Below are 12,197 nucleotides of genomic sequence, written 5' to 3'. Positions count from 1 at the left end.
TTCCTGTAAGGATAGAAAGAATTATGTAACCAAATCTGATTAAAGAAAGAAAAATACTGGAGTGCTTTGTAGAGACAGTGAAATTCAAGTTATTTGTATAATTGTCCTAATGTCACATAGTAAAAAACTATGTTGTCCACTGATACAGTGTTTTATTTTCATCAATGTGCCTGTTCCCAAGAATTACAGTAAGAAACTATTCAGTTCATATAATTTAAACCAGATCAAAATGATAGCAGTTTATTGATTCATGAAGATGTAATTAAAAAGCAATCAATTAAGTTTTTGGGTAAGGTCAGTATCAGCAATACAACAGATAATTACAGTATTGGCCAATTAAATCTGGTAATAGACACCTAGAATTTTTTTAATACACTTCTGTGACTGCTTCCAGAATCATGCTCCATACAGAAATTTCCCTCTTGGTAAGGGTAGGTTACAAGCAAACCAGCCCTCCAGGGAATACAAACTCCCCTATTTACACCCACTTCTGCAGGAGACACAGGTACTTTAACTTCATGTGAACCCACATCCCTTCTTACAGTCTACGGGGACACATATCAGTAAGAAAGCACCCGCAGCAACTCATACATACACCCAGGTGTGGATTCCCACCTGCTGCTGCCTGTGCTGCCTGGAGTGCAGCTACTCCCAGCATCAGAGAGAGATGCTGCTATGCCTGGTCCAGTCAAAGATCATGATGCAATCAGAACAGCTTCTGATAGCATCAAACTAATATTCAGCTACTGCTGAACTTCTGGTGTCCCCTGACAAGTAAAATTTTTGTGATCTTCAATACTGCTTTTTCCGCTGACCCTTTTTGTTGCAGAACTCTCTCAGTTATTTCATAATTACTGTTTAATTGGGCTGTGAGTCATCACCGTCACTCTCTTCAACAGCATCAGTTGGGGAAAAACACCCTTTCAGAAATTTTGGAGCGTCCTAAGCGCTATTTTCCACTGATGTTTCCAGCTGTTGCCATTTTGCTAGGAGTGAGTCACAGCAGAGTTACCGGGATAAAATATCATTCTTGAAGTCACAGTCAAATGGCTACAATGCTGTATAAACTGTTGATGCCTTTATGATGGAGAAAGCTACGTGTCTTGAAAGAGTTCTAAAGAGAGATTCAAAGGGCCTGAATAAGGCACTAAAACTAGCTGCTAAGAAGCATTACACAGGCTTATCTGTGAACTGAACTCCCTATCATGCTCCCTCCAATGTGAGTCTGGTACTATTAGGAGGTACTATGAGGAGTCTACAATTAAATATGTTCTCAGTTATTGGGATCAGTGTTGCTGAAGTCACTTTTCTGTTACATCAGTTCCTTTGCTTTGTAATTCCCATCTTATAAAATACCCAACTGAAACCCTTGTCTTTGAGAAATCAGTGACACAAGCCTACTCCTTTATAGTTTATTTGTTAAAATGGCCCAACTCTTTATTATTCTTCCATTCAATTTTCTTTTGCAGACAATATCTGTTGGAGTGCAGACACAGTACAAAGTGATTAGGCTACAAGCTGGGGTGAAATATGTTGTTCAGGTCCGTTGCATGTTAGATCTTGGAGAATGGAGTGAGTGGAGCTCTAAAAGATTCATAAAGATACCCAATGGTGAGTGAATGATTGCTGTTCTCTTAACTGCTTTTAAATTCTAGCCAGTACACTGTTGTGAAAGTGACTCAATGGCAGCCCTGAAAACCCGGTTCCTCACACATTCACATACTTCACATTAAGCTGAAAGAACAACCTAGTGCATCTTAGTGTACTTCATGTCAGACACTTTAGCTAGGTTGTCTCAAATCTGTGTCTTCTGTCATTAATTCTATTATTGATTCTTCAACATTGAAGACTGCTGAAGTCCTGTTAATAGAAAAATATTTTTTAAATGTCCCTTTTTCGTATCAGCCTTAGGCAATTAGAAACTTGGAAAATCAATGTCTCTACTCTGACTAGTAGAAAATATACATAATTGATGTAATAGGACCATATTTTGCAACAAATGCATGACTGCAAAAGTTTCAGTCACATTGGTGTTTTGACTGAAATCATCCTATTCAGAATGGTGCATTTTCTTCTACCCTGCTCTAAATGCTCTGCTTTAATCTATAAAAACATCAGTAGGAATCCAGCTAATTATAAATTTCTTGCTAGCAATCAGGCAAGTAGCCTGAGTATTGAGCATGATATCACTTTGAAAGGAAATAAAATACCTGCTTCTTTGTAGTCAGCTCAGCATAGGTACTTCAGAAGAGAATTACTGGTAAGGACATAAACAAATGGCAAACACATTCATCTTTTCTTGTGAAAGCCAAACAGATTACATCTTATTTTTTAAACAAATAGAACCATCTTAAACCCCACTGTTTTAAGAAAAAAGGGTTTCTATAGGAAATAGCTTGGATAGCAGAGTGTATTTTAAATAATTTCATAGAGCCTGCTATGACATTATTTGAGCACCCCTTGCAGAGTGATTTCAGAGAAGAACCACATCCAGGGAATTAAAACATAGTTCCTCAGCATAGATGCAGTGGGAGAGGATTTTGAATCCAGGCCAAAGCAGCAGGCTGCCACTCTAACTGCTGAACTGTTCTTCCTTTCTTGTGTTAATGAAAGCAAAACTTTTTCATTCCTTTTGGGTAAAAAAACCCGACATATTTTCCTTTGCTTTGTTCGCCACTGTTTTATGAATTCAGGGTTGACCGAATACATTAAACTTACTAATTACTTCATTTCTTTGTGTCTTACAGTGTCACCTCCTGAAAAGCCTAAAATAATAAAATGCCGTTCTCCAGAAAAGGAAACATTTACTTGTTGGTGGAAACCTGGTTCAACTGGAGGACGTCCTACTAACTACACTTTTCTTTACAGCAAAGAAGGGTAACAAGCTGTGTATAATTACTCAGTGCTCTATTGGAAGATTCTGGAAAATCAGTCCTAAGTGATTTTGCATTTAGGAGATATCATTTTCCATAGCATATGGTGACTTTCTGAAATAGCACCAGCAGCAACATATTTCAGGTTAAAATAGGATCTCTTTGTAATGTCAGTTTTCTCAAATTTCTGTGAATTCTTCTGTCTTGAAAGATAGACTACCTTGAAAATTACCATGGTGCAAAAGTCACATGATAGTTCACAATACAAAATCACTGTCCTGTAGCTCTTTGTTCACACAGCCCCAGAAATAAAGCTTTCAATAATTATTAGATTTTTAAATTTTCCTATTCTAATAATGCTTATTTATTTTGCATGAGTATTCATACGCTGTGAATGCCTGCTGACTTCTGCAGTAGCCTTGGTCCTGGAACTTAAATCAAGTGCCAAACATTCATTTTAAAGGAGTAGCCAGTATTTTGTTCAGGTCCTGTGAACTATGGGGTTCACCTAGCAGAGCTCAGCCTTGCACTGGCCTAACTGGGTGCTAAACTCTGTGCTTGTAAGCTGAGAGCCAGGTCTTCATGGAAAAAAGACAGATACTGGTCCAGCCAGCCAGGACAGAGTGAGGTCCACATCCACAACTTTGTCTTTTGCTACTGTGCATCTTAAAGGAGCCTGGAAACAAGTAATATACTCGGCTTCCTCTCCAGTCCCTGCTGCCTTTGGGAAGCTTGGGAATGGTTTTGGAGGAAACATACATGGCAGTTTTGTGGAACTGTTGATAAAAGACCAAAATAAATCCTGAAACCATGTTTATGTAATATCCAGAATTCATGTAAATGCAAAATGAACACTGGAAATATTGAGTTTTTAACAGATGGGTTAGAAGACTTTAGCAATCACTTCTGTTGTTTCTCTGGAACCTGTAAGGGCCATATAGTGGACAATGGCATTCAGAAAAGTCAGAGCCACACTCTACTAGAGGATGCATCTACAGCAACCTAAACTCTTCAGGCTTTGTATTCTTTATTTTGGGGGAAAGTGCTCTTACTCTGAGATTATCCCAGACTTGTTATTCTTAAAGCAGTTTCCTGATTTTCTTCACATTGCCAGTCACAAAAAATCTGATCCAGCCCTAAATAGTGCTGAACTACTAGTAATCAAACTAAGGTGTCTTAGTCTTTGTAACCTAACCACTATGATTCTTTCATTTCAGAGAAGAACAGGTTCATGAATGTCCTGATTACAGAAGTGGGGGCCCCAATTCATGCTACTTTGATAAAAAGCACACCTCTTTCTGGACCGTATACAATATTACTGTGAGGGCAACCAATGAAGTGGGAAGTAATATGTCCGATCCTCATTATGTGGATGTGACTTACATAGGTAAAGGACAGAAAGTATTCTCTATGGAACTAAATAATGCAAAACGACTTATTTTGACACAAGAATTTTAATTCCATATCTTCTCATGCATAGTATTACATATAAGTTAAAAACTTGTAGGAGCAGCTAAGAACAAGTAAGACTTTACCAGAAGTAGTAATAATCAGTATTCATCCCTTTAGCCTTTTCTTTTTATAGGAAGCCTAAAATTCCTAAAAGTTTAAAACTGCATTAGATAACTGGTTTTCCATATTTCTCTCAATCAAGCCCTAAGAAACATTAACCCAATGATAAATCCTTTTCTGCTCTACCAGCAACTGAAAGCACATTGATCTTTTAGCTAATATAATACTTAAGACTGGTTGCCTAAAAGTAATTTTCAGCCCCAAGAGAAGGTGAATTCATGCTTTTTATATCAGTGTACTGATAATCTCTTTTCTCAGGCTATTTTCACAGAGTGACCATGGACAAGGATTTAGGTTTTTTCTTCAAAGGGAATGGAACATTATCACCCATAATCATTCTGTTATCAATGACTGGCTGCCAGGAGTCTGGCAACTGGAAAGTGGCTCATGGGGAAAAGGCTTTACATTTTACTTCCATGCTGTGACTACTTACTTTTTGCATCAGACAGTTGTAAAATATAGGCATGGTAGCAGAAGCTCTGTCTCTGAACTGAGGAAGCTTCAAGCCTGACTACAGAAGAAATTTGAGTCCCATTTGGTGTATTTTTGAGATAAAGACAGGGTTTTAATATTACTGGTTTGTTTACTTTTAAATAGCCTTACTTATGCATGTAAGAGTTATGCTGTTGTGTTTTCTGAATGTAAAAGATGGCAAGGGGTCAAGTTTCAGCATTCCTAAATGTAAATGCAAACTTTTATAAGGTTAGGGTAAAATACAAATTTCAAAACACAACATTAAAGATGTTAGCTTGTCAAGAAAATACATGGTAATCTAAAAAAAATTATTTCTGGTGATAAATTTTAATGGCAAATATCAACATTACCTCAATCTATAATGGCAAATATCAACATTACCTCAATCTATTTACTGATCTTCATTTTTTTCTGCATACTCATTAATCCATTCTTACTTTACTAGGAAACTCTTGATCCCTGTATCAAGCTATCTTATTACCAGTTCTAAATTACCAAACACAATGGAGGTGGCAATTCACTACTCATACCATTTTATATTTCTTCCTAAAGTGTAGGAAAAAAAACATTTAGACTCTTTTTGTCATTCTTTTACTTTAACAGTACAACCAGATCCTCCTGTGAATATAAGTCTGGAATTAAAAAAGCCAATAAACAGGAAAAAATATCTGGTCTTGACATGGTCTCCACCTCCACTGGCTGATGTCAGATCTGGTTGGCTTACCCTTGAATATGAATTGCAGATAAAGCCTGAAGAAGGGGAGGAATGGGAGGTAAGGATGTTGCAAGTTTTTGCTAGATGGTGTTTTCTAATCAGTTAGATTTTGTCAGCCAGGTCCCATGCCTGAATGCAATGAAGGATGCACATTGAACAGTTCATAATTTTTCAAAAGTCTTTGCATGTTCATCATTTTTCTAATGAGAATGGTACTTCAGATGTTGTTGTGTAATAGCAGGTGATAAAGAACTTATTTTAATTGTGGCCATTGTATAGGAATTGTATTGGCATTACAGATTAAATTTTTCAGTCTCATTTTGTTGGGTTTCATTTGTGATAGTTAATTTTAACCACAAACACTTCTTAGGTAACAGACATCTCAGTGACACTACATAAAAATAATATAAATCTGCAGAAATACCCATTAGGGGGTATTTGTCAAGGCCGCATAGCAATAACAATAATAATAATAATAATAATAATAATAATAATAATAATAATAATAATAATAATTTGTCTAAAGTTAGGACAACTCAAACAACTGGGCAGCAAATTAAAGTCTCCAGCTGCTGGTATTGGCTGCATCCCCTTGTTGTCTGATGTAATACTTCCCAGCCATCTCTTTATCTCCTCCTTCCTTCCCCCTGCCACTGCATTTCCCAGACCCCTGGCCATTGCAAGATCCATTTTTTCTACCCTATGCAGTTCCACCAGCTCCATATTCCTTCTTTTTTTTTCCTTCTCTCATTGCTATTTCTTGCCTCCTTCTCCTCCTCTTACCACTGCAGTTCCTACCTTTACCACAGTTCCTCCATTTGCTATCTGCTCTTTATGTGGTTTTGTGATAGTTTAATTTGCACAGTATACCAGAGCCAGATCTCATTCCCAATGAACTATGTTAGAAAATTAAACTAGAGTAATAAAATATATGTACCTTTGCTCCATGCCTGCATATCAATTATTAGGAAGCTCTCCAGATGCATTCTATATTCCCAACTTAGTTATCAAGACTTAAATACAGATGTGATTTTCGCAGAAAAATGCCTCAGTTTCATGTGCATTTTGTTATTTTAATTTAATCTCCAGACTGTCTTTGTTGGACAGCAAACACAATATAAATTGTTTAGTTTAAATCCCGGAAAGAACTACGTTGTACAGATTCGCTGCAGACCAGACCACCATGGATCATGGAGTGAATGGAGCTCAGAACACTATTTTCAGACCCCTCCTGGTGAGTGACCAGGCATCTCTTCACTAATTGTTATTACATGGAAAGTCATGTAATACTTTTGTTAGCTAATCATGGTACCCATGCAGACTGACATCCCATAGTTTGTCTAGGATAGGTAAGAACATTATTGCTAAAGTAAATTAATTCTCAGTATCCCTGCACCATACCAAGTTAGCTTTCTCCTTCATTGCTTTTTGAAGCTAAAAAGGTGAATCGATTTCTTTCGCTATTAAAGCAATGTCCTCTCTGTTGATTGCCTCATTTGTTCTCATGATGGTAGTTTTTAATTAAAAGAATACTAGTAACTCCATTAAAACTGCTACACAGACAACAGTGGCTGCCTTCAGACACTATGAGCTCGTCATTGCTCTTTATCTAGAATGAATTTGAAATAAACACCTCACAAGTTAAAAATGTAATGTTACAATATAAATCCTTAAAAATACCTAGTCCTAGATATACCTAGTCCTAGATAATTTAATCCATCATTTAACTAATTGTATGATGTGACTACAGTACTGGCATAAATTGATTTGAACCTGATTGCTATAACTGTCTGTGAGAAAATTACCTTCTTCATACATTTTTATATGATTTGTCCAAGACAGCTGAATTCCTGCACTATGCTATTTGTAAAAATTGTATTTATTATCAGATATTACAAATACTGTTGAGATCCATTTGTGCTCATAAAGGCCTCCAGATTCAGTACCAAGTTTGGCAGATTATACCAATTTTTAAAATAATAGTAACTTCAAAGTTTTTTGCATGCTGACTATGCATATGCTAGATGTGTGTCCTTAAATAATTCTGGTTTTTTCCTAGAGTTTAGAGTAAAAGAGATGGCTGTGTGGATCACTGTTGGTGTCTTGTCATCTCTAATATGTTTAATCATGAGCTGGACAATGATTTTGAAAGGGTACAGGTAGGTGACCAATTTCACAGCTGTGTGTAGTTGAAAATTCTGAGCAAACTTTTCAGAAGTAAATTTCTTATATTTGATTCAATTTCCTATAGGTTTTGTGTTCTCTTACAAACTTCAAGTTACAAGTATTTTACTTTAAATTCTCAATGGATAAAGGGGTATTTCTGTTCTGTTGGTAAAGACATGTCTCTTTTAGATCCAGTAATCTTGGTTAGCTATGTAAATATTCATCAAACAACATTTGGAATATCTCTGCTTCTGCAGAAGACACACCTTTTGGCTTTGCCCTGATTTCCTGAAGAAAGCAAGGTTATATTATGACTTCAGCTTTCAATGCCCCAAATAATTTATCAGAACACCATCTAATTTTAAACAAACCTGAAAGGGAAATGTGTCGCATAGATTATCACTTTTGTACAAGTCTTGCAAAAACTACTGGCTGAGTAGATGAAAGAGACAAAATGCTTTGATGGAAAAAACATCAGAAATCACTTATCATAAATCCTGTCTAGTTGTAGTCAGCTGACTACAGTCCAGCCCATCCCTGAACTATGTCCCATACAGAAGTGTGTTGCTCAGTGATGATGTTACTGTGATATTAGAGAACTGGAGATTAAGTGACAAATGACAATAAAAGAACAATAGCATCTTTACTTTTCCAGGTGACTAACTTTCGTGCTGTTCTCTTCTTATAACTACTACATCTAAGGGTAACTTATGAACTGTAACTGGATTTGTAAATTACCAGGCTGGAGAGGTAGACAGGTAACAAATGTCTGACAGGGAGGCATCAGGTACGGGAGAAGATCTTAAAATTTCAACCTCATTCTGAAGGAATAGGAGAAAGAGAGAGAGGGCTCTGACTTACACCTTATGTGTTTGTTCTGGTTTTTTTTAGAATGATAGCCTTTTTCCTTCCACCAGTTCCAGGACCAAGGATAAAAGGCATAGATGCACATTTGTTAGAGGTGAGTGCCACTGATAACAACAGAAGAGTTTGCCATTATTTAGTTTTCCAAATTATGTACTAGGAAACACAATTATCATAGGAAAGTAAAATATCATATAGCATCAGTTAATTTGACCAGTGTCAAAAATAAGTGACTTTCAGGTTGATCATGTGGAGGGTGTGTGTGAGACTGTATTGACTTGAACTAGTAGTAGGAGAGTGTTTGGGAATAGCGTTTGCAACTGCAGATGTCCTGTTGGACACCACAAGAGCCAACGCTTGAGTGATCTTCCTAATAGTTCCTATGGAAGTTGCTCCCCACAGTCTTTTGCCATGCTGCAGAGATACTGTGCTTTATCATTGTCCTCCATTTCCTTCCTACTGAACCCTTGAGACCTACACCTGCCAAAAGCTCCCTACTTCTCCCATTTTAGAAACATGAATTCTGGGTTTGTCTTCCCACTGAGCTGCAATCAAGAAATCTTCTTCTGTTCTCCCACTATTTTCTGCAGCAGCAAAAATCCAGTGGTCCAGTGATGTAACTATAAAAATATTTGTTTATTAAATGCATAGTTTGTTCACAATGGTTGTGGTCAGATAAACCCTAAGCTTAACAGTGAAAAAAAATTATTTATTATGCCCTTAGACAGGAAGATCAGAAGAATTATTGAGTGCTCTTGGCTGCCATGGTTTCCCTCCAACATCAGACTGTGAGGAACTACTGGTAGAGTATCTGGAGGTGGAGGACAGTGAGGATCAGCAACTCATGCCAAGCTGTGAGAATGGTCATCCCAGTAAAAATGTAAAAATGATACTCAAAGAAACAGACAGTGACTCAGGCCGAGGGAGCTGTGATAGCCCTTCTCTGCTTTCTGAGAAGTGCAGGAGGTCCCGTGCCCGTCCATCAACACTTCAAAGAAAAGATGGAAGAGATGCTGAAGAAAATAAAGAAGGAAAAAGGAGCTGGGAAGCTCAGGGTATAGCCTCAGAACAGGAATTACTCCTTTTTAACAATGAGAGTACAAGATCATCCATATGGCCTAGAGCTCAGTTACCTAATAATCAGCCTCCTCTGTTTGCGTACCACAGTACTGCAGATATACCTAATATAACCCTGAGTACCATGAATGTGAATGTTGCACCTGTTTTGGTGGGAAACGAAGAAAATCATCACTCACAATATCTTACCCCTGAAGCTGTCCACAATGACATGGAAAGGCAAAGAGCAATGGACAATTTTCGTGCCAAAACTGACAAAACTGCAGTGCAGGTCAGACAAAACAGACCTAATGAAAAGTCAGCTTTTTTGAATCCTAAACTAATGGATTATGTAGAAGTTCACAATGTCAGACAAAACAAAGAGCCAACAGTATTACTGAAGCATAAAGAAAATAGTGGAAAAAATGGAAAATTCACTGCTTCAAGAACCAACAAAGAATATACAAAGGTCTCAACAGTTGTGCACCAGAATATTTTAGTACTAATGCCAGATTCACGCATCCAGCATACACCTGTGTCTCAAGAACCTCCAGTGCAAACATCTCAGAACCTTAGGCAAGGTCAAGCTGAGAAAAATACGAATTACTGTCTGACAGTTCCAAGTGAGAGCAAAAAAGAGACCAATGGATCAGACTACATGGATCCATCTTCCTTTATGCCCTCCTTTAAATAAGTAGTAGTCCAGCACATACATAGTAGTTACATACAGTAAAACAAAACCTCATAGCAAATAGTTCTCAAAAAAAGCCTAGTCTCCTACATGTATTACACAGCAAATAAAACAGTCTGTGGGTTCAGGTAATAATCATAGAAATAAATCCTGGATCATTAACAGATGTTTCTGCCACAGGGAAATGAGGAAATGGATATTATCTCTCATGAAAAATACATTCTAAACAATTCAGCTCTGCAGAGCTCCTATTAGTTGATTAGACTTGAGGGAATACTGCAGATTCAACAAAGATCAAAACTGCAGTGGGTCAGTACACCATAGTGATCTGAGCAGTTACTAAATCTGATAAATCATTGCATAATATTATGATCTACAGTGTATTTTCTTCTCAATTCATTCTGACAATAGATTGTTTTCTTTATATTTTTTCTCAGTCTTTAAGAGAAAAAGGATCTCTTATATGACAAATCACATATAAAAGACAATATATTCAACAAATTATAGTATAATAACAAATTCTTCTAAATATATTTTTTCTTTGTTTCAATGAGACAGAATACTTTGCATCCCATTCATATCCTAATCCAGTAATACCAAATGAAAAAAATATCAAGACAATATTTGGAATAATGCCTTACTGTATATAATATAAAAGTCTACTTTAGTACAAGCCCATATATTTAACAATGTATATTTAAAAGCTATTTTTCTATGACCAAAAAAAAAAAGCAAAGTAAAATATTTTTAAATTTCCCACTATTATTTAGATACTTAGGAACTTTTCTGTTTCCTTCTGCTGAGAAAGCAGAAGCAAGTAAAGCTACCATTTCTACAAAAAGCATAAAATTAAACTTTATATAAATTAAGAAGTAATAAATAAAGGAATTTTAAAACTGTATTTCTAATATATTTCTAATGTATTACTATTTGAATAGTAACTTATTTATCTCAAAAAAGTTTTTATCACCAGTAGTTGTAAAATTAAAATACAATCTAGGTTTTGAGAGCAAAGTTTATTTCCCACTGAATTTTTACTCTTATGCCAATCATGAATGGAATGTTCCCCTGCATCAATAGACATTGGACTTTCCTTTGAGCCTGGAAGGAAAGTTTGAAGTCAGGTTTTTCATAATGAAATTATCAACATTAATTTTGGAGTCCAGCCTCCAAAGTCAGAGATATGAGGCACAAAGTCTGAGTCAGAGCTCTGCTGAAATACTGGTGGTAATGAGGAAAGGAGTCTGTGTACTTGGGCTGGACAGATGTCATAGAATTGCTGAGGCTGGAAAAGATTTTAAGATCATCAAGTCCAACTGTTAACCTAGCACACTGCCAAGTTCACCCCTAAACCATGTCCCCAAGAACCACACCTAGATGTTTTCTAATTACCTTCAGGGATGGTCACCCAATCATTTCCCTGGGTAAACTGTTCTTTCAGTGAAGAAATTTTTCCTAATATCTCGTCTAATCTTCCACTGGTGCAAATTGAGGACGTTTCCTCCTGTCCCAGCAACAGCAGTGAGAGCAGTGAGGATTCCTCATATCCCATGTAACTGAATCAGAGAATCATAGGATCATTAAGGTTGGAAAAGCCCCTAAGATCATCAAGTCCAACCATCAGCTCAGCACCACCAACCAACTAAACCACATCCTCAAGTGCTATGTTCACAAGTTTTTTGAATGCCTAAAGGGACAGTGGCTCCACGACTTCCCTGGGCAGTCTGTTCCAATGCATGACCACTTTTTTAGTGAAGAAATTTTTTCTAACATCCAATTTAAACCA

At 36.8% G+C, this 12,197-nt stretch overlaps 1 protein-coding gene across 5 annotated transcripts in view; it reads left to right on the top strand.

Annotated features, from left to right (window-relative positions):
• PRLR (prolactin receptor) overlaps positions 1–10,463 on the top strand; it is a 95,720-nt gene extending 85,257 nt beyond the window's left edge. For all 5 annotated transcript variants that reach the window (XM_071729898.1, XM_071729899.1, XM_071729901.1 and 2 more), the window contains 8 exons: positions 1,470–1,611; positions 2,748–2,877; positions 4,091–4,260; positions 5,523–5,692; positions 6,724–6,868; positions 7,694–7,793; positions 8,692–8,761; positions 9,389–10,463. In XM_071729898.1, the coding sequence (XP_071585999.1) occupies positions 1,470–1,611; positions 2,748–2,877; positions 4,091–4,260; positions 5,523–5,692; positions 6,724–6,868; positions 7,694–7,793; positions 8,692–8,761; positions 9,389–10,414 (1,953 nt within the window). In that variant the 3' untranslated portion in view covers positions 10,415–10,463. The remainder of the gene's footprint in view (positions 1–1,469; positions 1,612–2,747; positions 2,878–4,090; positions 4,261–5,522; positions 5,693–6,723; positions 6,869–7,693; positions 7,794–8,691; positions 8,762–9,388) is intronic.
• The last annotated feature ends 1,734 nt before the right edge of the window (positions 10,464–12,197 follow it).

Source organism: Heliangelus exortis, chromosome Z (assembly GCF_036169615.1).
Source record: "Heliangelus exortis chromosome Z, bHelExo1.hap1, whole genome shotgun sequence".
NCBI classification, from domain to species: Eukaryota; Metazoa; Chordata; class Aves; order Apodiformes; family Trochilidae; genus Heliangelus; species Heliangelus exortis.
This window is presented reverse-complemented; position numbering and strand designations above follow the sequence as displayed.